At 30.8% G+C, this 27,268-nt stretch overlaps 2 protein-coding genes across 2 annotated transcripts; both read right to left on the bottom strand.

Annotated features, from left to right (window-relative positions):
• Nucleotides 1-13,137: 13,137 nt before the first annotated feature.
• LOC123301437 (hemolymph lipopolysaccharide-binding protein-like) lies at nucleotides 13,138-18,114 on the bottom strand. Its single transcript, XM_044884176.1, has 4 exons — nucleotides 18,082-18,114; nucleotides 15,381-15,637; nucleotides 14,018-14,190; nucleotides 13,138-13,149 (listed from the first exon to the last, which is right to left on the bottom strand). The coding sequence occupies exons 2-4, from the start codon at nucleotides 15,583-15,585 to the stop codon at nucleotides 13,138-13,140; spliced, it is 390 nt and encodes a 129-aa protein (XP_044740111.1). The 5' UTR covers nucleotides 15,586-15,637; nucleotides 18,082-18,114.
• Nucleotides 18,115-21,725: 3,611 nt separating this feature from the next.
• LOC123299611 (hemolymph lipopolysaccharide-binding protein-like) lies at nucleotides 21,726-26,882 on the bottom strand. Its single transcript, XM_044881874.1, has 4 exons — nucleotides 26,713-26,882; nucleotides 24,753-25,044; nucleotides 23,029-23,201; nucleotides 21,726-21,835 (listed from the first exon to the last, which is right to left on the bottom strand). The coding sequence occupies exons 1-3, from the start codon at nucleotides 26,818-26,820 to the stop codon at nucleotides 23,041-23,043; spliced, it is 561 nt and encodes a 186-aa protein (XP_044737809.1). The 5' UTR covers nucleotides 26,821-26,882; the 3' UTR covers nucleotides 21,726-21,835; nucleotides 23,029-23,040.
• Nucleotides 26,883-27,268: the final 386 nt, after the last annotated feature.

Genomic DNA, 27,268 nt, shown 5'->3' with positions numbered 1-27,268 from the left:
CATAATTGATTAATCTTAACCAATAAAAAATATCAAAATGTATTAAATTATTTATAAATAAAATATTTTAATTAATTGATAGTACGATTGTTAAAATGGATCAAAAATAATAAACTATCTCATGTAAAATTCGTGACATATACATAATATTACATATTGCTATTAAATAAAGTTTCTTTATTTTTATTTAATTATATTATAAATATAATTAAGTATTGTGATCGATATCGGGGTTTCAACGGAAATAGACGTTTTGAGGGTCCCTAATTCCAAAAAAGTGGTTTTTAAAAAATGTTGCTTCCGTCGGTATGTCGGTATGTCGTTACCAAGCTGGAGCCTTCAATTTTCAACCGATTTTTCTCAAACTTGGTTCATAGGTTCAGTTTCTCAAAAACGGCACTAACGATTTCGATTAAACTGGGCACAAGGCTAAACCTTAAGGTGTTCCTAAAATTGGTATAAGCCACATATCCGAGAAAATTCCAGAAGGCCCACACCCTAGGGAAAACCTTTCCAAATACAGGAAAATAGGATTTTTTAAGGAGAGGCCGAGGGGACAGTAGTGAAACTTCGTATCAAGATTTATATCAACAAGTTCCTAGGTTTGATTTAACTTCCCTGTGGTATCCGTTCCGGGATTCCCCCTGTAGCCGTGAAGCTGGAGGGGATGAAATCGTCAAAAGTGGTCAAGTCAAGTTAACCCTATCCAAAATTGATGAAATTTTATTTAAAATGTCTTTTTAAGTAACTTTTGTAACTTGGTAATCTTTACTTAACCTCACCCTTACCAAACTACATCCTTCTAAAGCCAAATTAGTGAAGTTAAGAAACTGAAGCTTTTCCTTGTTTTTAAATAATTCTTACAATTGGCTGCTTTCAATAAAAATATTACAAGAATAATATATCAATTTTATAATATAATAAAGTCTTGTCCGATGTTTCGGACCGTTTATTTAAATACTTGGTACTTGGATTATCTTAAGGGTAAATCAACTTCATGGCCCTACTTGGATAAATTATTATGAATAAAATTAATTTATTTTGTTAATTTGTTTGCTTATAAGAGAGATAACAGTATTAGCAGAGAGCATAGTAGGTGGAGGGAACAGTTGAATCGACCGCAGAGCTGTTAACTTAAAAAATTTACAATAAATTACGCGTTTTATTTAAAGTATGACCACTTACATGTAGTCATAGGGCTTAGCGAAATGAAACTGCATTTTGTGCAGAAAGCAAGGTAATTTACCCAGTGAGACCAGGGACCAATATGAGTGATTTTATCCGAGGAAACGAATATTTCATGATGGCAGCCGAATATTGAGAAAAGTGTGTAATTTATCAATTAATTTTTTCATTCTAGTGAAAATAACAACTAAATATCCTATGATATGGTCAAATATTTTTTATTTAAATAAAACCTGATAATATTAACTACAAGATACAAAAAATTGCGAAACAATCCGTCGAGTAGTTTTTGATCTAATCGCATTGCAAAAGATGCGTGTGGTTTTGAAAGCCTTCATTGTACATAATGTGATACATCGCACAAACACCCAGCAAATATGTACTTTTTACCTGGAAAGTACTCCGAAGTTAATGGAATTTTCACAGACTACTTGGGTGTATTCTAGGATGCTGATCCTAAGATTTGACCTCGAGGACCCTGTGTTGACTTGAGGGAGGGGGGCCAAAAATCCCAAAATTTACGGACTTCTTTCAGTTTTCTCTTATATCTATCTCGTCACTTAAGCTCATTTTGTGTTCTATAGTTCTTTACAAAGTTGTAGAAAATTAAGTTTTCTAAAATTTGGTGTGTAAAACGATTTTCTAGACTCAATAATAACCAAGATACAGGCGATCATAGGTAGATCAAGTTCCTCGAAATATAAAAAAGCAGCCGAAAAATGAAGGTTTTGGCCTTACAAATATATATTACCATCATATCGTGCTAATTATGTTAGTCGAACATCAAGGCAGTCTAGTGCAATTATGACCTCAGCCTTACCCCCACCCCTTCCCCAAAGTTTTTCGCTTATATCTCGTTACTTTAACCCATTTTGTGTTCTATAGTATCGTAACATGTTGTAGAACATTAAATTTGGTGTGTAAAATGATGTTCTTAACTCAATTATAATCGAGATACAGCCGATCAAAGGTAGACAAATTTTTCGAAATGTAAAAAAGTAGCTGAAAATGAAAGTTTTGGACCTATAACTATTTATTAATGATCACACGAACTTACCTGCTCGTGATATCCGATCATAATTATACGAGAAGCTCACCCGAAGAGATTGCAGTATAAGAAAACATTTTTAGTACCACTGGTTGTACGCGCTAAGTCCAAAATTTCAGTGTAGTAATTCAAAATTACCACCATTCGCCTGGCAGCACCATCCGCCTGTCATGCGCATCATATCGTTTAAAGTGATGCAAAAAATTGTTGGAAATAATACTGGGAAAGAAGAATTCAAGAGTAAGGCAGACCTCGGGATACCTAGGAACTAAAATTTTGGGAGGGACTGCAATCTCTTCGTGTGAGCTTCTCGTATAATTATGATCGAACATTACGAACAGGTAGGTTCGTTTGATCATTAATTATACTTCGAAGCTCACCCTCAAGATTGCAGTATAAGAAAAAATTTGTAGCCCTTTCGAGTTCAACAATTTTTTGGGTTCTTCTCTCCTATGTTTATTAAACCAATCCTTCTACAACACAATCAATTTTATGTAATTATAATAATCAGTCAATTTGATTTCTAAATAATTATTTATTCTAAATTTGATGAATTTTATTCTAAATTTGGTGAATTTTATTCTAAATTTGGTGAATTTTATTCTATTCCAATTCAATTATATCTGGTACATTCGGTACCAATAATAATTATTTATTATTATGATTTTTTAACAAAACTGCCGTGCTGTTCTTTTAATTACATGTTTAATCCAATATCTGATGCCTTTTACGTTGAAGCATGCCCGGTGCTATGTGCCGGAGTATGCAAACTGATTTTATCCATTTGCTCAAAGTCTGAGACGAAGCAGCCTTATGTGGTTTCCGTATCCCAATAAATAATTTATTTTCGCTACCTCTAATTTCTTTGGTTATTTTGATATACTGTAACAATGAACTTGCCATGCAAAGTTCTGGCTTAATTTAAAAAAATGGAAGATTCAACAAAGGTTGTTAAGCACCTGGTCGTGACGTTTGATATTGTCCGAAATTCTTATTTTGATTCCGATAGCCGTTGTAATAATATTATCTAGACTGATTAGAGAGAATGTTTGCACACGATGTGCGGTTTCAAGAGCCTGGCTCATAGTCAGTTCATGAAGGGTCAGCCCTTCTAAAGGAAAATATTTACCGAACTTCTCTAGGACCGGATATACATCCCAAGTTTCGTCATATTTCGATTTACTAGGCCTTATTTTGAAAAACCCCTTAAGAAATCGCGATATATGCATATTAATTGACACATCTTCAGAAGAAATTAAGGAGATTGCCGCTCTTGCTGAATTTATTGAGCCATACGCTGCAGCCTTTTTAACTATTTCGGCTAAAAATTCCAAAACTTTAGTTGGGCTAGTATCAAATAGGTCAAAATTATTTTTCTGCGTAAATGCCCACCATTCCTTTAATATACTTTTATATTGTTTAAAGGTTGACTCAGATAAAAATGTTAATAAAATATCCAATGAAGATTCCGGAAGATTTTTCTTTAAAACGAGAGCCGCACAATCTCGCGGCAACCAGGGTAAGCTTGCTGACAAGAGGATGTTGACGGTCTCTAGAAGTAGAAATTAATAATTTTTTATTTCGTTTAAAAATAATTGATTGATCAATCAATAGTTTTTGAAATAACGGGCACCATGGTTGGGCAGTCCAAAGTGGAACCACGAGTACCCCAACAGCCTTATCCCTTATTATTTTTGGAGTACTCTATTTAAAATCGCAAAGGGTGGAAATGCGTAAAATTTCTTATCCCCCCAGTTTAAAGTAAACGCGTCAATGGTTAAAGCATACGGATCTCTGATCCAGGAACAATAGGATTTACATTTAGCATTAGCCCTTGAGGCAAATAGGTCGATAGATGGGCGACCAAATTTTGAAATAATTTTTTGGAATGCATAATCTGCCAATTCCCATTCAGTATCAATATTATTTATCCTTCATTGTTCGTCTGCCACATTATTTTCCCTAGAAGGAATGTAGGCTGCATAAATCGAAATATTCCTATCTTCGCACCAGTTTCAGATTTCGGACGCTAAGTTATGCAAATGTGAGAAAAGCGTGCCCCCCATTCTGTTAATATAGGCCATGGCAGTAGAATTATCAACGCGAAGTAGTATTTCACAATCTTTAAAGTTTTTCGCAAAACATTTAAGGCCAAAGAAAGCCGCCATTAATTCAAGTGAATTAATGTGCAGTTCTCGTTCTACGTCATTCCCAAATCCATGAGTCTTCTTACCATTACAGAAAATTCCCCAGCCCGATCACGATGCATCAGAGAAAATTTCTAACATGAAATTACCAGACCAAATTTTTCGAGAAGAAATAGGTAATTTATCTTGCCACCACAAGAGGCCATTTATGACAAAACTCGGTAGAGAAATTTTGGCGTCAAAATTCTTATTATTAGAAATTCAGGCTTCAATTTTTGCCCTTTCAAGTGATTTACAATGCAACGGGCCATAATTGATAGCTGGGAAGCCGCTACCAAGGATCGTATTAATTGAGCAAATTCTCTAATTGAAGAAGAAATTTTCTTTTTCATCTTAGAAATTGAGTTCAGTAATAACTCACGCTTCTTGAACGTTAACTCTAGAGAAAGAATACTAGAATCAATGATAAATCCTAAATATTTACATCGAATTTCCGGGCAAAGAACACTTTTCTCCCAATTAATAAGTAAACCCAGATATGACAACAAATCTCTAGTCATTTCTAGATTTTTTAGGCACGAATCGCGATTCTCTCCCATACATAAAATATCGTCTAAATATATGACGGACAAAAAATTTCTGGATCTCAAATAATTAAGTTCAGGCTTCATAATTTTTCGTAGGTGGCCTCATTAAAATAGAAACGTAAATATTTTCTGTGACTCGGGTGAACAGGAATTAAATAGTAGGCATCCTTTATATCAATTGAAGCCATAAACCAATTTTTCCAAATTAGTTGCATACCCTACGAATGTCTTCCATTTTAAAATGATCTGGATCTAAAAACTCATTTAGGGTTTAAATGATTTATGATAAACCTATTAGGGACCAGAAAAACCGATGATATAAATTGATCCTCAACAGGCTCACAGAACTCAATGGCCTCTAATTGAAGAAGTCCATTTTTCTCTATTTGAATTGTTTTCAATTCTGAGGAGGGCCAATTATTCGTAAAAGGAGGCTGGTCCTGCCTAACCCTTCTTACAAAAGGTAATTTATATCCTTTAATACAATCAAGAATAAACCTGTCCGAGGTAATAGTAGACCATTGTTTGACAAATTCTTTCAGTCGGCCTACTATTTTATTTACCTTTATTTGCAATTCCACTGTTTGTTTCGATATTGCTGCTTAGATTTGGTTGCAGGCACTTGTTTCGACTGATGACTGTGCCCCGACGGTCTAGAAGCAAGGTATTTCTTCTTCCAGCCCCTCTGAGTTATCGGACGATATGCAGAGGGGCCTGACGAGTTTAAATTATTGGGTGTAGATCTCTTATACATAGTTTTTTTGTTGTTGAATTTTTAACTCATTACCAATTTTTGAAACCTTGACTTTTTCCGTAAGATTATTACCAAATAAAAAAGAATCTGTTTCAATCTTCTCCAACGTAGCCACTACAGACTTTTCCAAGACCGTGAAGATAGATGCTCTTCTGGCAATTGTCTGACTCCGGTGAATTTCTATTAAGAGTTGGGATGCCTCCCATAAATGTTCTAGCATCTTTTTTGAATTATCTTCTTTTTGTGAAAGCAATGTTTCGATAACTACGCTTAACGCTGATAGGACCAAGACAGCAAGATTTTGCATAGTAGCAAAATAATTATCTTTCTTTAATGCTCCCTCATGTAAACATGCCTTAATCTCGGCATTGAGAATTGGAGCTTCCAGGGGGGCTTTCCCACAATCCCCTGATCGCGGGTATTTCTGTAATAGGGCATCCTTAGCCCCTTTTTGCATGCTTAATTTCAGCCAGTTCATCCACCTAGAAGAAATGTGTGTCGACACATTTAACACTGCCTGCTTAACGACTGGATTTTCTCCAATAATTTCTAGTACGTCCAACTTGAGTGCATTTTGTTCGAGATTTTCTGTGGGGCGTTCATCTTGTATCCCTAATTAAGTCATACTTGGTTTCGTACGTGAATTAGCTGGTGTTTCGACACTAAGCACGTGCGTAACGTCTGAAAGCACTGGACGGTTAGTCGAAAACGAGGTAGTCATGGAAGATTCAAATTTATTATGAGAACCTTATTTATTACTTACATTAATTAATAATCAAAAGTAATCCAAAATTTTTTCAGCTCTGTCATACCTCACTGGTATGTTCAGCTGTACGATTATCTACATAACTATTGAAATAATTTTTGAGAATTTATATTCATAATAAATATTAATTGCAACAATTTCAGCAATGTCGGGCCTCTCGGGAAAGCTCAGCTGTGCAAACACATCAATTATCCACATAACTCCTGGCAGGTTGACTGATTTTTAAATATCATGGACAATATTTACGATACTACCAGCTATGTCAGACCTCTCGTGATAGCTCAGCTGTGTAAATACGTCCGTTATCCACATAATTCATGGCCATTTTGACTGATTTTTAAACCAAAATAAACAATATTTGCAATACTACAGCTATGTCAGACCTTTCGTGAAGGCTCAGCTGCGCAAATACAACAGTCATTCATCCAGAAAAATAATAAAATAAAAACTTTTATTAAATTTATGTCCATTAAATTATAATTAAAGAGAATTGGAAAAAATACACTCGAACGAGGACTCGCACCCGGCCTTCTTGGATTCATGTCAAGCGCCCTACCAATTAGGCTATTCGAGTTCGAGACACGAATGCAATTTTTTCAACTCAATGAATTTTTTTTAAATTTGTTTATCGACTTATTTATTATTATTACTTATTGTTTTTGTTTACATTTAATAATATACACGATATTTACATCATGGTCTATTCGACTATATTTTGATATAATATGTTACATACAGGCGTAAACTAAATATTGACAAATATCTTGTCTAGTAATCTTAATTAAAGAGAATTGAAAAAAATACACTCGAACGAGGACTCGAACCCTGACTTCTTGGATTCACGTCTAACGCCCTACCAATTACGCTATTCGAGTTCTAGACACGAATGCAATTTTTTCAACTCAATGAATTTTTTTTAAATTTGTTTATCCACTTATTTATTATTATAACTTATTGTTGTTGTTTACATTTAATCATGCACACGATATTTACATCATGGTCTATTCGACTATATTTTGATAAAATATGTTACTTACTTAAATTATATTTAACATCTATTTACAATTCCACTTGTTTAAGTAATAAATATAATTTTTTGATTCAACTTGTTTATTTATAACCAAATTGTGTTTTCAAATGATAATCAAATTTTTTGACAGCGTACCGTTTTTATTAGAAAGATCCAATGGTGAAGTATTTGTGACCAATATTTCTTCGTCCATACACTCAATATCACCATCACTATTTGTTTGATCCACATTTTTCCGAAGTTTATCTAATTCTTCCTCCATGAGTTGAAGTTTTTTCCTCAAATAATCACTATGCTTATGTGACGATTTTCTTCCTCTTCTTCTATCACTATCACGTGACGATTTTTTCTTATGTTTAGACATATTTTCCCAATTAAAACACAATTTTTTAATAAAAATAATAAGACAAACAAAATTCCACGTGAGACTTAAGCACACAAAAAAGTGTTATGATGCACATGACAGGCGGGTGGTGCTGCCAGGCGAATGGTGGTAATTTAAAAATGCTTCTAACGATACCTCATTTGTAAAATTATGGGCAGTAGTTTAGAAGCTAGATAGGAACAGATGAACATATATACATATGTACCAAACACATAACCCTCGCCACTGTATAGTCGGGGTAAAAAGTTACATGAAAGTTAGTTCAGCCGTTTAAAAGTTCCCAAAAACTCCCGAGTACCTCTACTTTTTTGGCCCATTTAGTCGAAAATTTACAGAATGTTTCTGGTTTGCACCAGCGCTCCTGGGCGCATTGCTCCAGGAGAGGGATATGAGGATATGAGTTAATTGTTGAAATACCATGCATAGTCAGTGTTGATTTCCTTATCACATTACACATACAAACATGTGACACATACATAACTAATAATCAAGTATAGTACATATTATAAAATTTCCGCCTAATTGGCGCCCTCACGAGTAAACAGTGATGTTTACGAAAAAATGTTTCAAACAAAAGTTGTTTAATTTTTGATAAGGAACATTTTTTACATTTAAGACCCAATAGACCTATGATGCTCATTAACGAACTTGACCTCACTTTTTACGTCCTGAGTACGCTGTAAAAATTTCAGCTCGATATCTTTTTTCGTTTTTGAGTTATCGTGTCCACAGACGGACGGACGGACGGACGGACAGCCGGAAATGGACTAATTAGGTGATTTTATGAACACCTATGACAAAATTTTTTTCCTAGCTTCATTATTTTTAAGCGTTACATACTTTGGACTAAACTTAATATACTATGTATATTTCATATACAACGTGTTCTGTTATTAACTGCAGAAACCTAACTTTTCAAAATAAGCTCATCAAGAGCAACAAAAAAACTATTTTCCAAATTTCGATCTGAGCCTTAATTTGGGAGCTACAGGTATGACAAAAATTGATAAATTTGATTAATCATTGACTGTCATTCGATAACCAGTAGCCAATGATAATCAGAAGATATTAGTAAATTTTTGTTAAATAATATTCAACTGAGGTAGGGATTTTTAGAAATTATAACATGATTTGATTCGATTATATTATTTTGCAAAAACATTAAATTATTGTACTTAAACAAACAAACTATGTGGCAATGGGTGTGGTTTGCTTGCTTAGGTCCGATGATAAGTTGTTTACTTATAATAATTATTATTATTTTCTCAGAATAATAGAATAAAAATATTTAAATTATAAAAAGTGGGACAATTTAATAATTTTATATCTGAGAAAATAATAATACTTATAAGTAAACAATTTATCATTGGACGTAAACAAGCAAACCACACCCATTGTCACATAGTTTGTTTGTTTAAGTACAATAATTTAATGTTTTTGCAAAATAATATAATCGAATCAAATCATGTTATAATTTCTAAAAATCCCTACCTCAGTTGAATATTATTAAAAAAAAATTTACTAATATCTTCTGATTATCATTGGCTACTGGTAATCGAATGGCAGCCAATGAATAATCAAATTTATCAATTTTTGTCATACCTGTAGCTCCCAAATTAAGGCTCAGATCGAAATTTGGAAAACAGTTTTTTTGTTGCTCTTGATGAGCTTATTTTGAAAAGTTAGGTTTCTGCAGTTAATAACAGAACACGTTGTATACATGGTATAAAAATGATAAACTGAATAGAAATAATTCAAATAGTACCTAATTCTCGCAATATTTTTTTTGTTATTCCTAAAAAAAATTGAAAGGGGTGGTTGCTGCTTTTGCAGGTAGGAAGGCAAATTATTTTTTGCTAATTATGTCACTAACATATTTATTGGCATTTGACGTTTTTCATATATTTATTGAATTTTTATCATTACACTATGTATACTTCTTTTTGATTAATCTTGCACCCGGTGGTTGCAACATTAAGCGCGTTATAACTTCATAAATTTTAATTTTAGAAAAAAAAAAACTCAAAGTAAAAGTTTTTGGAAATTTGTAGATTTAAAAGTTAAGCTATCATCATTTTCTTTTTTATACAATATTAGAAGAGATATCGGTCAAATAGTCAATAAGTAAATCATCATAGCCATATAAGTCATAAACGGTTAGTGATACAAAAAAAAAATTATTTTAAAAAAGGTAGATAATTTAATTATCTACAATAAAGGTTATTTCCATTCTTGGTCTAAAGTGTGCGGTTAAAGAGATAAAGCCTAAAACGGTTTTCCTTAAAATGGAGGCGCTTTCCTTAACTATTTTTGTAAGGATTTTGTGCATTTAGATTCAGTACGTGATACTGAACCTATTTAAATAATAAAACAACTCCTTTAGTTTAGAGCATTATGGACAATAGTAACTAGCTCCTATATTAGTGTGATCAAATTAATTTTTTGAATATTTTAATTCTGAGTTCGGAGAAAAAAATTGAATTTAGTAGATCATTATGTTACAAATTGAAGAAACTAAAATCTAACATTTTTTGATGGTCGGAAGGGGTCCAAAAAAAATGGTAAAGTGGCCTAATCTGGTCTTTCGCGTCAGACACCGTCGGATTGAGTTAAAAATAAAAAAGCGTTTAATAAGCTTAGGCGCTGTAAAAAGGCGAAACAAATGAGCTGTGAATGAACCCGATTGGTCCATCGATGTTCCCACAAATTGCAAAAAACCATCGTTTTTGCTCGAAATTTCAAAACTTCATAGCCCTTGTTGTTTTAAAGATTCAAAGCTGAGATTTAAATGGATTGTAGCTTTTGTGCCCATGAAGTATCACACACAATTTCAGCAAGATCGAATGTATACTTTTTGCAAACCGCAGCTGAATGCAAAAAACAGGACTTTTGTAAAATGGCCCTAAAAAAGTTGTGGTGCAGTAACGCGCTATTTTTTTTTACGCGATCATATGCTTCAATAGTTAAAGTAATACCTACTAAAGTGCCAACCTCTCATCTTTAGTAAAAGTTACTAAAATATTAATTTTAAATTACTATTATTTTAAATTTTAACATTAAAAATAGGATGGGAGTAATGGGAGCAATTATTAAGAGACAGAAATTATGTGACATTATAGTGTGATGCATTTGCATTTAATATTGCGATGCACTTACTATATTGAACTTTTGCTGCTATTTAGCTGCCTTGATGGATTATGTTTTGCTCTTTCGTAAGGCAAGAGTAAAAATTTTATCGTATAATACCTTATTGTAACTGTATTTAACACATATTCTTTGCATGTGAATTTAATTGTTGCATTTGCCGTTAACAGTTTGAATAATTCCTAGTACTTCCATAAGTGACTATTAAATACAGTTACTTATATTATAAATGAGAAGAGGCACAAATGATTAACAATTTGTTTATCATACTTTATTTTTTTTAATTGGTGATGGACATTGATAAATATATCTATTGTCTAAATCGGCTGTGTACTCATCTTCCTCCCCTTCTTCCTGTTGTTCTTCTTGAACATTATTCTCTTCACTCTCCTCATTTTCATATTCGTCGTTTGACGTTGAATTTATCAAATTCTCTAAATCGTCATCTTCTATTGCGTTGTTATTCTCTGACAGATTTTTCAACATTAACTTGAACCATTGCGCTATTAACATATCGTACTCGAGATAAATGTAATTTGCAGCTTTGATTTACCTTTTTCTCATACTCGGGTGATGCATCTTCAGTGCAAAATAGACACAGATTTTCATAATCGAAATTAAAGTTCGGCTCGGGATAATCTAATCGAGATGACGTACTAGCACTTTTCTGCTTCTTCAGGGCCAGCTTGATATTTGATTCACGTAAATATGATGCTCTGCAAGAATTGTGGACGATAATGGGGCATTGCTTCTTAAACTTCAAGTACATCTTATCTTTACGACGATGACTAGCATTAATTAGCGATTTTATTCCGCGCTTCTTAATAGCAACGGAACCAATAGAAGCGTCCTTGCCGCAGATTGCAAAATCGATAGTAGTATCAGCCATACTTTACAAATAAATCTCCAAACAAAAACACAATATTATAATAGAAGAAATATTTTGCAATATAATGTTCGAAAATTAATTATGTAACTTGCAATTTAATTGACAGTAATCAACTCAATTAATAATATAGTAAGTTACATAGGTAACTTAATTAATAAAAAAATTTAATTATATTTAATAGTCACTTATGGAAGGACTAGGAATTATTCAAACTGTTAACGGCAAATGCAACAATTAAATTCACATGCAAAGAATATGTGTTAAATACAGTTACAATAAGGTATTATACGATAAAATTTTTACTCTTGCCTTACGAAAGAGCAAAACATAATCCATCAAGGCAGCTAAATAGCAGCAAAAGTTCAATATAGTAAGTGCATCGCAATATTAAATGCAAATGCATCACACTATAATGTCACATAATTTCTGCCTCTTAATAATTGCTCCCATTACTCCCATCCTATTTTTAATGTTAAAATTTAAAATAATAGTAATTTAAAATTAATATTTTATTATTATATTACTTTAACTATTGAAGCATATGATCGCGTAAAAAAAATAGCGCGTTACTGCACCACAACTTTTTTAGGGCCATTTTACAAAAGTCCTGTTTTTTGCATTCAGCTGCGGTTTGCAAAAAGTATACATTCGATCTTGCTGAAATTGTGTGTGATACTTCATGGGCACAAAAGCTACAATCCATTTAAATCTCAGCTTTGAATCTTTAAAACAACAAGGGCTATGAAGTTTTGAAATTTCAAGCAAAAACGATGGTTTTTTGCAATTTGTGGGAACATCGATGGACCAATCGGGTTCATTCACAGCTCATTTGTTTCGCCTTTTTACAGCGCCTAAGCTTATTAAACGCTTTTTTATTTTTAACTCAATCCGACGGTGTCTGACGCGAAAGACCGGATTAGGCCACTTTAGCATTTTTTTGGACCCCTTTCGACCATCAAAAAATGTTAGATTTTAGTTTCTTCAATTTGTATCATAATGATCTACTTAATTCAATTTTTTTCTCCGAACTCAGAATTATCTAAAAATTGACGCCATTTTTTTTTTATTTGATCACACTATATAACCTGTATAAATACCAGTCTATATGGAATCAAATAATAAAAGAAAAATGCAATTTTTTTCTGAGTCATGTTTTATTCAGTATATTCAAAAAAAATAATATTTTATGTAGATTTGATTTTTCAACCCAAAACCTGAGAAAAAAAGAATTTATATCATTTATCGTATCGACACAATAGACTTGTTGAATAAATTTTTTTTAATATTTCGCAAAATAGTAGAGTTGATTTTTGGAAATCTTTAGAAGTACGCAAAATATGAACGTTTAAAATTCCTAATTCAGCAAAAAGGAAAATATAGGCCAGTGACGTTATTGTCTAATATCAAAAAATTGGTATACGTGTTCATAAAATACCCTAATTAGTCCATTTCCGGTTGTCCCCCTGTCGGTCTGCCTGTCTGCCATCATGGTAAATAAAAAACGAAACGAGATATCAAGCTGAAATTTGTACAGCCTCCTAATTACGTAAAAAGTGAGATTGAGTTCGTAAATGAGCAACATATGCCAATTGAGTCACAGGTCCGTAGGACCCATCTCGTAAGTCTTTACAGATAGAACAAAAGTTTAAATATAAAAATGTTCGTTATATAAAAATTAACAACTTTTGTTGGAAACATTTTTTCGTAAACATCACTGTTTACCCATGAGAGCGCCATTTAGGCTAGAACAGTATATACTATGTATCATATGGGAATATTAATTACTATCTTTTTTTACTTATATGACGTAAAAAAACAAAACGATTGCGTAATCAACACTGTCTATACATGGTGTTTCAACAATTAACTCGGTATATTGTTTGGTTTCATATGTTTTTTTTTCTTTTTAAATAGGATTCCTCGCCAAAAAATGTAAATACCCAGAAAATTGTAATCAAAAGAAGCATTAAGTGAGAGTAAGGGAAGTGAAGTGAAGGCTATAAAGCGGCAGCTTTTGATATTAAAGCGAAAATTTTCGAATGAAGCGATCGGGTAACTGTTAGTTAATGATATTATACTTACAACTACACCTCCTGGTGGACGCTTGTATTCACAGATATATGTATGTTTATCATGACATCTTAAATTGTTTAAACGGCCATTGAAACGATATATAGCGCCACATCTTTCGTCCCCTATATTATTCGGTTCACCATCATTCCAATATTGATAACCTGATTTTTCTATATTTCGACTTAAAATTTATAAAAAAAATTAAAATACTGATAGTCTAATAAAATAAATTAGAATATCATGGTAATAAAGAAAAAATTAATGCATCCTTGAAATTTTCCACAGTTGTTTATTAGGTTGTAAGCACTTTGTAAAAAAAGTCGACCTCTCATAAATTACAAAAAAACCATGCATCAAATAAAAAAAGTTCAATTACAAATTCTAGCTCAGTATTTCTGCAGATTTTTTTTTTAGAATTTCGAGCTTCAAAACTGACCGAGATATGCCAATTTAAAAATGAATTTCTTTGCTTATTCACTCAAATTAATTATTTAGTCAAGTATCCATTTTGTAAGCCGTTAGAGATAGAACAAAAGTTTAAATTTAAAAGTTATTCCTTATTAAAAATTTAACAACTTTTATTTGAAGCATTGTTTCGTAGGCATCACTGTTTACCCGTTAGAGTCCAACTTAAAAAAAAACTTTGGTGTGCATTTGAAAAAAAATGTGTTGATTTTTTTCAGGTTAACATTTTCCTGAAAATAATTTGAAACTTTTTTCAAGGTTTTTATAGTAATTTAAGAAATGGGCGATATAATTTTTTCAGAAAACGTCAAATTTTCCAGTTATTTAACGTTAAATATTCCGAATTCCAATCGTCAATAACTTGGAAAGGATTTACTTTTTGAAATATACTTGAATGACCTCACTACCGTGCTCCTACATCTTTATTTAGTCGCCTACAACGGGTTTTTTTTTATATTTTCAATAATTTTTTAAGTTTTTAACTTTACTTTAAATAGTTTTTTTTCTATTAAAGTTCCACGGATTAGTTTTGGAGAAATCTCTTTGAAAACATATCATCCATCTACAGTTTCACCATAAGACCAATGTTAAATATGCCCACTTTTGAAGTCAATTATTTAAAGAATCGGGTAATCCCCATCAAATTTTCAAAATTGATTTAGACTGAGTCCAACTTTATATAAAAAAATCAAGACTTTTATCCAAAATTGCCCTAACGCTCGTGCATCCTTAATTGCAATCAATTTTTTTTGACCCGGTAGAATGGAAATTACTTGCTCTCAGGTCTTATTTTAAGAGTCTCAAAGTGCAAAATGCACAAGATCTTTACTTTTACAAAAAGTTGCATGTCCAAAAACTAAAAAAAATTAAAAAAAAAAAAAAAAAAATATATATATATATATCGTACCATCAATTGTAACGTAGCGTCCCGCTTGAAAATAATCATGTATTCCTATGAAAGCTTCCAGTTTATCCGCATCACTTATACATGAGATTGGATAATAATTCATCAAAGTTTGTAGGAATTCAGCTTCACCAGGCGAATTAACTATTGCTAGATAGCCTCCTTCACCATTACACATTCTTCTTGCATCATCCAATTCTATCACCATGCTGCGGTATTAGAACATCAGAACATTGAGCAGATGTCAGTTCAAACAGTGTCTGCAAAAAAAATTTTTCCATGTATACCCTGTTTTTATAGAGTGTAGTGTTCATTTCAAAAGTATCCACTCTTAAGGTAGTACGAGCGCCAAGGCAAGTTCTGAAATTATTTGTACCTAATTTTTAGCTTTGATGATGAATATTGTTCTAACATTAAAAGACCAAAAATACGAATAAAATTTTTCGATATCTATCTTGGTTTTCAATATATCGAAAGCTTAATAATTAAATAAAATTTTAAATAACTCTAGATATCGAAAAATTGTATTCTTACTTTTCGTCTTATATTGTCAAGTTATAACATAAGTCACCATCAAAATTGAAAATATTGTTGTGTACCAAAGGACTTAGGCTGCCACCAAAAGTCTTAATGTTTGAAAAGGAAAGACTTTGTGAATCCTTGGGGATAAATACGACGTCTTACAAAGTAAACACTGATATACTGATATTACGTATGATATTTATTTTATTCGGAGACTTTAAAATATGTTATATTAAATTAATCACTGGTGTTTTTTTATTACAAATTAAGTTGCACTTGAATCTCTAAGTTGTAATAATTACTGTATGATTTTTTGAATATTTAGCTTGCCTTTAAATATAAAACTTTTAAGTCAAAATATGAAATATTGTGACATAAATTTTAAATATTAAATATTAATTTTGCTGACCAGCTAAATAATCAAACCATGCTACTATTACAATTTAGGTTATAACATTATTAAAATATTATTAGTTAATAATAATAATTTGATTGATTTAGTGTGTTAGAACTACGTTTTTAAGGATAACGCCCGCGCCGTCCAGGGCCTAACAATATATATATATTTTAATTTGATTCCCCACTACCGTGCTCATACATTATGAATTAGTCGTGCACAACGACTTTTTTGTTTTCAATAATTTATTAAGGTTTTAACTTTTAATTTAAATAGTTTTTTATTTATTTTCACAAACTGGTTTTGTTTAATAGCCCGATCATCTTAGTTAAAAAAGGGTACAACCTCGGATTCTAATGGAATAAACTGAATTTTTGTACAAATGTTTAATTTGACAGTACAAAAATGTTGTCTCTAAATACATGTATGGTTACGTCTCCTAAGGTATTCAAAGTCAAAGGTTGCGAAAATCAGTTTTTTGAGAATATCTCGTTTTTGTTTCCCTTTTGTATCGTATTAACATTTATGCTAAAAGTTGTTGAGTATAAAATTTTCTACAAATTTTGTCTTTTGAAAGTTTTTGTTAAGGTATTAAATAATTATTTAAGTAGTATTTATTGAATAATTAAGTCAAAAAACTGCATAATAGATTAGGATTCGATATTTACCCAGTCTATTATACGGTATTTTTACTTAATTATTCATTAAATAGTACTTAAATAATTATTTAATACCTAATATTTATAAATATTGGCCCAGCACTGAAGTACGCTAGGCGGAGCGTTCTATTTTCTATGCCCTCTATTTGAAAAACGGTTCATCGTACAAAGAAAACTTTTAGACAAAATTTGTAATAAATGTAAATACAATGGAAGGCAAAGAAAACGAGATATTATCAAAAAATTGATTTTTGCGACCTCTGGCTTTGAATATCTAGGGACGGACACAAAATAAAGGTTTGTACAAAAATTCAGCTTATACCGTTTGATTCCGAGGTGTTTCTGAGATGATTGTAGTATAAATACTCATGGGTGGGAAAAAAATTTATAAAGAAAAACGGAAAGTTTCCCTTTACTCTATCGATTTGAAATTTGGATATGTTATAGGTATTCGTATTTTACTTGCCCTGGGTACTTTTATTTTTCGAAAATCTTGATAGTTTTTCCAATTTTCAACTCACACACATGTACAGTAAGAGATGTAAGCAGACAGGTAAGAGATGTAAGCAAAGTGAAGAAGGGTAGAGATTATACTTGTCTTTGTGAATTTGGTTTTTCATGCACTGCATCTAAACGAAAGGAAAGTAGAGGAGATAGGGAGAAAAAGGTCTCTAGCGCGAAAAATGGTTCAGAAGTCAATTGTTAGAATCCCTTCAAAAACATTTAAAGCCTTTACAGATAATTCTCAATTACGTTAACTACGAAATTAACAATTTAACGATTGACTTTGTTTTTTATTATTGAAAAAAATGTAAAATTTAAATAAAATTGATAAATGGTTTCAGGATTTTAATGTAGTTTTTTAGGCGGGAAGGGCATATTACCTAAGTAAAACTCATGTATATCAAATTTTTCGGCCCATTTTCGAATCGGTTTTAAATTTTCGTTGAATAACTAACTCATACGTTTATAAAACACTTTAGTTTCATAAAATTGTGTTTAATTAAAAAAATTATACAGCAAACTTAAATACTAATTTGAGTGCCACAAGTAAATTTTCCACACACACTGTGAAAAAATTCTACTTATATTCTGCACGATTTAAGAATAATTATATTAAACTTACATGTAAAGCACATAGAATTAATGTTGAATGAAAACTTGAATGCAAACCATGATTTTATCTAATGTATACTAAAGCTTGTTGCTGAAGTTTCAGAAATAACTGACTGGGTTTTTTTTACACACTTTTAAAGATACGTCAAAATTTTTTCAAATATTTGGATCAATATTCTTCATTTTTCAATATTTATTTAACTGTATTTCTTCAAGTGTTCATTCAGATCAACTTGAAGTGAAGAACTAACTTTTCCAAGTATAGTCTGAAAGCGATTTTTGCCCAAACTTTTCAATATTTTTCAAATTTGCAAAAACGATATTCTTGGGCATATTAAGGACAAACTTTTCACTTAGGGTTGTTTAAAAATATATTTTTTTCAAAGAGATATGGGCGTTTCAAAAAAATGCAATTTTTACAAGTTTTTTTCAAAAAATTTTTTATATTATAATTTTTTGACATCTAACTGGGCTAGATCGATTCGAAATTAAAAGTTACGCATTTTTTGTTCGGAACTTTTTTTTATACAAAGCGTATTTTTTAAAAAAACCTAAAAATACTGTTTTCGAGCAACTTTGGCAGCCATTTTGAATGTCATCCCGTAATTTAAAAGTGTGAAAAAATGGTGCATTGAATTCTACGGAAAATTTACGACTTTTTACATGTATTGGTTTGCTGTATCTTGACTATGGCTCGAAAAATTTAGATTGACCAGTCTATATAGGTCAATTGGGACCGTAGGACCAATCTTGTTAACCGTAAGAGATATAATAAAAGTTTAAATGTAAGAAATGTTCCTTATTACAAAATAAAGAACTTTTGTTAGAAACATTTTTTCGAAAACATCACTGTTTACCTGTGGAGGCGCCAATAAGTCTCGAATATTGTGTAGTATGTATTATATGGGAATATCAGTCATGTGTGTGTGACATGTATGTATGTCTGGCTATCTATTTTTACTTACATGAAGAAACAAACGATTCCCTAATCAACAATGTCTATACATGGTAATTCAACAAATAACTCAGTCAATTGTTTGTTTTCACTTGTTCGATTTTAAAGTTGATATTTAGTGAAGTTATGTACGAGTAACAGGTTTACCATTCTTCAGTTTTTATTTAGCAACCAATTTTGATAATTTTTCGAGAAAAGATACCTTTTGTAAGAACTTTCCTCTTGATCGAAGGATGATGGTAGAGCAGTTTTTCGGGGCTTAATCTCTTCGTCTAGAGTTCGATAATTATATTTTAGCAACAAGTGAAATTTTTAATTTTTAATGCCGAAATCGAGCCTTGAAAAATACATTTTTTAAGGATGGGTTTTAACGGTAAAAGGTAAAATTCGCATTTCTCTGAAACTTACACAGGTTACTAATAAATACTTACTTTACGTTAAAAAAAATTTGAAATCTTTTGTGAAACGACGGCTATAAATCCGTTAAAATCGAGTGTTTCTGAACCCCAAAGAAATGTACTATATACTACATGTTTATTACAATATACCTAATAATATACCACTAGTTATACCATGTATATATGAAATATATATAGTATATTAAGTTTAGTCCCAAGTTTATAACGCTTAAAAATAATGACGCTAGGAAAAAAATTTTGTCATAGGTGTTCCTAAAATCACCTAATTAGTCCATTAATTAGTCCGTCTGTGGACACGATAACCCAAAAACGAAAAAAGATATCGAGCTGAAATTTTTCAGCGTAGCCAGGACGTAAAAAGTGAGGTCAAGTTCGTAAAATTGACGAAAATTTTATAATATGTACTATACTTGATTATCAGTTATGTATGTTTGTGTCACATGTTTGTATATGTAATGTGATAAAGAAATCAACACTGACTATACATGGTATTTCAACAATTAACTGAGTCAATTGTTTGTTTTCACTTGTTTTATTTATATCTAGGCATATAAATATCACGAGTATGACAGAATACATGCGTTAAGCAATGCATCTAGGTGAGTGGTATTGTATACATGTGTTGAACCCCCAGTCTCTGCAGACACACAACAGAAGAACTGTTGTATAGCTTAAAAGACATTGAACCCACGATACAAGTCACTTTTGCAATTTCATATAACATCTATAATACCTCTTACTTTGAGGCATTGCTTAACGCATGTACTCTGTCATACTCGTGATAGTTATATGCCTAGATGTAAAACCAACTAGTGGTATATATACTACTGTATGCTACAATAAGTAGCAGCATAAATAAAGTTTTTTTTTATAAAAAAAACTAATCTATTTATTCAAACACTACGCTAAATTAATAAAGGGACCAAATTATCCACAAATTTTTACCTCAATTTCAAATAGCTGTACCACCGCGAAAAATTATCGAATTTGCAACCTTAAGAGCTCATTTGAAAGCTTGTACTTTTTAGTTTTGGAATCACTTTCTCAAATTTTTTATCACCCCTTGCCACTTTGCAAGAAGGGTTGAAAGAATAAAAAATGTTATCACTAAATTTTATATAAAGTTTAGAAGCGTACCAAAATGTTAAAAATTATTTTACAATTCTCATATAAGCATTTTGGACCAAGATATTTTCTTTCTAAGCAAAATTGACACATCTGGATTTAAAATCCTGTTTCATCTGAAATAATAATCGCGCTGTTTTTCTTTTTCATATTCAAAAACCTAAACTTTCTTCTTTAAAGGCCTTGCATATTGTTTCTATAAAATTGTTACCACTCTCCCACTTTTCGTTTTTAAACGTATCAAAAAATAGAATGTTTTCATATTTTAGGCGTTTTTTCTTTTGGCTTCCATTTTATAAAAAACGGCATTATCTAAAATCTTTTGGAGCAATTGATATTGTTCCATGTAAATTTTTATCAAACTTTTTTATCAAGCTTTGTTCTGAAAGTTGAAATGGTGAGAAATGAGAATGTAGTGGTATTTATTTCAATCAATTCTTTCAACTCCCTTTCAACTTACTTTTCAACTCTTTCTTGGCTCAGACGTTGAGCCGCGAATGAAAAAACATACATACATACACAGTCTGCCAAACACAAGACCGCTCCTTTGCGTCGCGCAATGGGTTAAAAAAGCATTAAACTCAGACCCCATTAAAAATAATGGTGTACTATCTCATACAAAACTATTACCAAGCAAAAGGAAAATATTTTATACTAAGATAAAAGCAATTTTCGATGGTAATTTTGACAATTAAGTGAGTGCTTTCTGCGACGACGGTTAAAGCTGAACAAGATCGATTTGTTTGTCAATTCTAAACAACATATCTGCTACTTGTCGTTGAATCGCAGTATGAACCACATTTTCACAGAAATAAACTTTATTTAAGAGCAGTAAAATTTGATGGTTTTCATCATTTGTTACAAATAAGTTCCGAAAACAAAGTATTGAATGTTACAGCATTCATTAAAAAAAATGTGCGGTTAATTAGTATTTTTAAGTTTTTGTAAGATGGCACGGTTTCGGGGAATTATTTTTCTCTTGAAATTTTTCAAAAGTAACATGTTTTTATAGAAAGTTTTATGTCGCAAAAAAATATTCAGTGTAGATTAAAGGGTAAGGGTAAGGAGTAAATTAAAATAAAAATTAAATGAAATTATTTATTGTCAAATTATATTTGCTACATAACAATAACATTATTAATAATTGTTTTGAATTTATTCCAATATATTTCATTCCAGATATTATATGATCCACTTGCGGCAATTTTTTATCAAAAACCATTCCAATTTTTTCTCATCAAACTCATAAGTAGGTTTAGAAATATCTAATAGAACAATTAAAAACATAATTTTCTTGTACGGTTTTAAAGTAATTAAAATGAATTCAGGAATGGTGCACTGCTCAAAAAAGGTCAGAAACTTTGATTTGGACGCCTCAATTGCCTTGCATCAATTGTTCGATTTCCATTCACGTTTACATCGAAATATAACCATTTAAACTTGAATCTGTATTTAATTCAATTTGAAAAAGCGCAGAGAATTTGATATACTTTTGACTTTTGATTAATATCCAGGCTCGGCACAAGCGCGGTTCCAAGCCCCAAAAAAGGTGATGGTCACGACAAAGCATCCGAAAATCGGCCAAATGCGAATGGGGCTTGAACTCGCTCACTATATAGTGCTTTCCAACAAAAGGCGATGTTTACAAAATATTTTATAAAATTACCTAATTAAATTACACTTAAAGCTCGTTTGTTTACATATAACAGTGTCACATTTAGACTCTAACCTACTGAACCAATTTTGATGAAATTTTCATAACTTCAATTCAAATTAAACACCAGTATACATTTTTCATTAAATAATTTTATTATCCGTTTCCAGATGTTTAGGAAAGCAAGCCCGAATAATATTTCCTGTCCCATTGAAGCACGCAACCAATGTCTGTTACATTGAAAGTTTTTTTTTGGGTAGTTTGATAACTACTCCATCACAAACAGCCCTCTTGAGTTACCTCAACCTCGCTTCACGCCTGTTCGCAATCTAGTTATATATTATTGTTATTGTTCACGATTTACCGTGTTATTCAATTTAAATTTTTTTTTATTAAAGACAAAGGTTTGTGCTTTATTTCTTAGTATTTAATGTTAATTTTTCTAATTAAGTTAAATATTTGTGAATCATATTTCCTGTTAAAAAGGTAATTTCTTTTATTAAATTTATCTAACTTAACGCTTTCTGTTTGTATCAGGTTTTGTCCGTCAAAATTTGTTCTAACAAAAGTTTTTGTATTCTACAATAAGCTAAGGATTCAGGAAGAAAGCTGATGGTAAACGTCAAAAAAAGTTCCAGAGAAACTGCTTGCGGCTTGTAATTTATAATTTCAAAATCGAATATAACTCACAAAACTTTTTTTATTATTACCAAATAAATGGTACTTTTGCATCTAAATAGTCTTTTGAATCAATTTTGAGCATAAAAATCCTTTCATTATATATTGTGTAGAACCTTTACTTACCAGTTACATCTCTCATTGTTTCGCTGGTATTTCACAAATAAAGATTGATTTTGCATCACAAAAATAGTCATTTAAGAGGCCATTTCGCTCTATTGATCCGCAATTTTCAACACCTGGACTACTTGGTTCACCAGGGCTCCAATTGTTAAATCCTGATTTTTCTATATTTAAACCTATTTAAAATAATTGTAAATTAGAAATTGACATACTATAGATTCTGTTTATGCAAAACATGGCTTTGGTTTTTGACGCTTTTTCGATATTTTTAGACCCTTATTTTTAGAGCATTTTGTTACATTTAAGCCATACAAATTGACTAGTTGACTAGTCACGTGACAACTGAACCACTTTAATTATTGGTAATGATTTAATAGAAAAACAACGAAAGCATATCAACGAAAATTGTTTATAAAATAGACTGTCGAGTAGTAATAACACATTCACTTGCCTCATTTTTGTCTCGTAAGGGATCGAAAAATGTCAAAATTCGTTTCCATTTTCAAGCTTTTAATCTTATATCGCTTGTAAATCTGACGATATCCACTTTCACACCGTTATTAACATGAATTTATAAAAATTTATCATAATTTCTTAGGACCTTATACTACAGGTAATATAAAAACTCAATACTCTTGTCCATAATGCACTCACTAAATTACAGGAGTTATTTTTTTATTTAAATAGGTTCAGTATCACGTACTGAATGTAATTGCACAAAATTTTTACAAAAATAACACATACCCCTCCATCCCGCCAATTTGGATTTACACTCGGGGGATACCCCTAAACATATTCCAAGACGAAGAATTTCTGCAGTAAATTGCATTATGAAACTACTTTTTATGGCCTGGCTATTGGGGTATATGGATACTTCATTTTCATTAATCTTACACCCGTTGGTTTCAACACTGAGCCCCTTATAACTTTATAAATGTTGATTTCAGAAAAAAAGTTCAAAGTAAAAGTTATTATCATTTTCTTGTTTGAACAATAATTAGAAGAGATATTGGTCAAATAGTCAATGAGTAGATCGTCATAGTCATATAAGTCATAAGTGGTTAATCAAACAAGAAAAAAAAAATTTTACAAAAAATATAGGTAATTTAATTATCTACAATAAAGGTTTTTACCATTTTTAGTCTAAAGTTAGCGGAAATGGAGATAAAAATTTCGAAGCAAAACTATTAATTTAACTACATATGATCTATATGATAAGACAAATTTTAAAGTAAAATATCTTTTTTGTATTAGTTTTCGCCGGCTGGTTGTTTAACTCTTGGCTTTTAATAATATTACAGCACATTTTGATTCCCGTATAATAAATTTTTATGACTATCCCGTATAATGTACTTTTATGGCCAGTTTTTATGACGATATTTAAATATGTCGTTCAGTTAAAATGATCCCCTTTGTATAAGTTAAAATGATCGTTTTTTTGTGTATAAAGTTATAAAAGGTAAAATGACCCCCTATCATGTGGCGAGTCTTGAATGTGTTAATTTACTCATTATCTGCATCAATTGTTAGAATCTCTCCGAAAAACATTTCTAGTTGTGTAATTAAAATATAAAACGATTTCGGGAAAGGCTAGAATAGTATAAACAACATCAAGAGCCAATTTTCGGAACAAACAAATAAAAATCATTAAATCTGATTCTAGCAATTGAAGTAAGTTGCGTCTAAATCTGTCTATAATAAAATTTCCAAAATTTAAAAATTCATACCATCAATTGTAACATATTCACCATTTTGGAAATAATCATGGAATCCAATGAAAATAAAATATTTATTTGGAATTGAATCATCTAAACTTGAATATGGATAAAGACCGTTTATTAAAGAAGTTAAATATCGAGCTTCTAAATCTGTATTCAATATTGCTAAATAACCGCCTTCATTATTACAAATTTTTCGTGCATCATTCCAAACTTGTGGATCTGTGTGAATCTTATAATAACTATTATCCAACTTGAACGATGGATACTTGTCATTTGATAATATTGGTTCCAAATGATTCTGAAAAAGGTGTTTTCTTTTAATTGAAAAAGACTTGATTTGGTATGAAATTAGACACTATTAAACAAAAATTGGAACATATCATTCTGTAATCTTCAATTTCTTATACTTTCCGACAATTTTAAGGTAGTACGAGCGACAAGCCAAGTTTATATTTGTGGTTGAAATTATTAGCACCTTATTTTCAACTTTGAGGATAAATTTTGTTATAACTTTTGTTTGTTGTAACTTCCAGAATGTGGACGAAAAATACGAATAAAATTTTTGGATATCTGCCTTGGTTTTAGAAATATCGAAAGATAATAATTTAAAAAAATTTTCAATTTCTGATATTTTGAAAATTACCTACTCCAGATATCGAAAAATTTTGTTCCAACTTTTATTGACTTATATTGTCAAGTTATAACATAATTCACCATCAAAATTGAAAAAATATATTTCTTTAGTTGTGCTCATATATCCTTAACCAGTCAGACACAACAAATTTTTTTTGTTTTCAAATAATTTATTTGGGTTTTAATTTTAATTTAAATATATTTTCATATCATGCATACATGTTATATGCAAGGTATACTAAGTTTAGTCTCAAGTTTGTAACGCTTAAAAATATTAATTCCATGAACAAAATTTTGGTATAGGTGTTTATAAAATCACCTAATTAGTCCATTTTCGGTTGTCTGCCCGCCTGTCTGTCAACACGATAACTCAAAAACGAAAAAAGATATCAAGCTGGAATTTTTACAGCGTACTCAGGACGTAAAAAGTGAGGACCAACTTTTGTTTGAACAATTTTTTCGTAAATATCACTGTTTACCGCGAGCGCGTAATTAGGCGTAAATTCTATAGTAGGAATTATATGGGGAAATCAGTTAGGTATGTGTGACACGTATGCATGTGTAATGTGATAGAGTAATCAACACTGTCTATGAATGGTATTTCAACAATTAACTCAGTCAATTGTTTGTTTTCACTTGTTGAATTTAGAAATTACTTAATTTCGTTCAATTTAATCCATATCACCATATAATAGTAATTCGTCGTGTTCCTTTACAATTAGATTATGTGCCAACTATATTAATAGTTTTGGAGAAATCTATGAAAACATTTCATTGATTTACCGTTTTCTCATAAGGCTAAATAAGGTTAAATATGCCTACTTTTGAAGTCATTTTTTTATTTAAATAATCGGGCAATCCCCCTCCTAAAATTTTCAGAATTGTTATTGAAATAAATACCACGATACTCGAAATAAAATTGTATATTAAGAAATTCTATTTAAAAAATACAATTAAAATACAAACAACGGACTTACATGTCGCTAACGATACTCGAAATAAAATTGTATATTAAGAAATTCTATTTAAAAAATACAATTAAATCATGGTATTTATTTGAATAACTATGTCTCAACTCGAAGTCAACAAGATTCATCCTTATATTTTCAAAATTGATTTAGGCTTAGTGCAACTTCATATAAAAAAAAATGAAGCCTTTTATCGAAAATTTGTACATCCTTAATATGGTTTCATTTTTTAATTAGAGAATGTAATTTTAATAAAAACATTCAGCCTTTTTAAAATAAAATAGTAAAACCGCATATTTGTTTGGCTAACTTCAAGTTTTTGGACACAAAATTTACTAAAATTTAACGAATTTTATTAAACTTACCGCGTTAGAAATATTTTCTAAATTACTTTCAATAATTGCCAAACCATTTACAGCATGTCCATGTAAAACCCAAAGAATTAATGCTACAAAAACTTGAATGGTAACCATGATTGTACTTAATTTGAGCTGAAGCTCTTGAAATAACTAATTTTGCTTCTCTTTGAATGTTTTTAAATATATACACGTCCAAATTTTGTCAAAATATGTATTTTTATTAATATGATTATTTTTTCAATATTTATTTAACTGTATTTTTTCAAGTGTTCGATTCAAAATGCAGTAAACAACTCATCTACCACTATAACTTAATTTTTATTTTTTTAAAAAATTTAAAAAATCCAAAAGCCCGACTGCGTTAAATAAAAATTGAAAAGAAAAAACAAGTTCAGTAGTTTACATAAGGACTCTAACAGTCGGCCCCATTATTGGGAAGTTTTGAGCGGGTCTACATTATAATAGGCCCAAACTGTTGAGGTCACTATGTTGACTACTGGATTTGTATGTTACTTTTCACTTTTAATTTTGCTCAATCAGATTTTTTGATTCTTTAAATTAA

The sequence above is a fragment of the Chrysoperla carnea genome, chromosome 5 (genome assembly GCF_905475395.1).
Source record: "Chrysoperla carnea chromosome 5, inChrCarn1.1, whole genome shotgun sequence".
Lineage (NCBI taxonomy): Eukaryota > Metazoa > Arthropoda > Insecta > Neuroptera > Chrysopidae > Chrysoperla > Chrysoperla carnea.
This window is presented reverse-complemented; position numbering and strand designations above follow the sequence as displayed.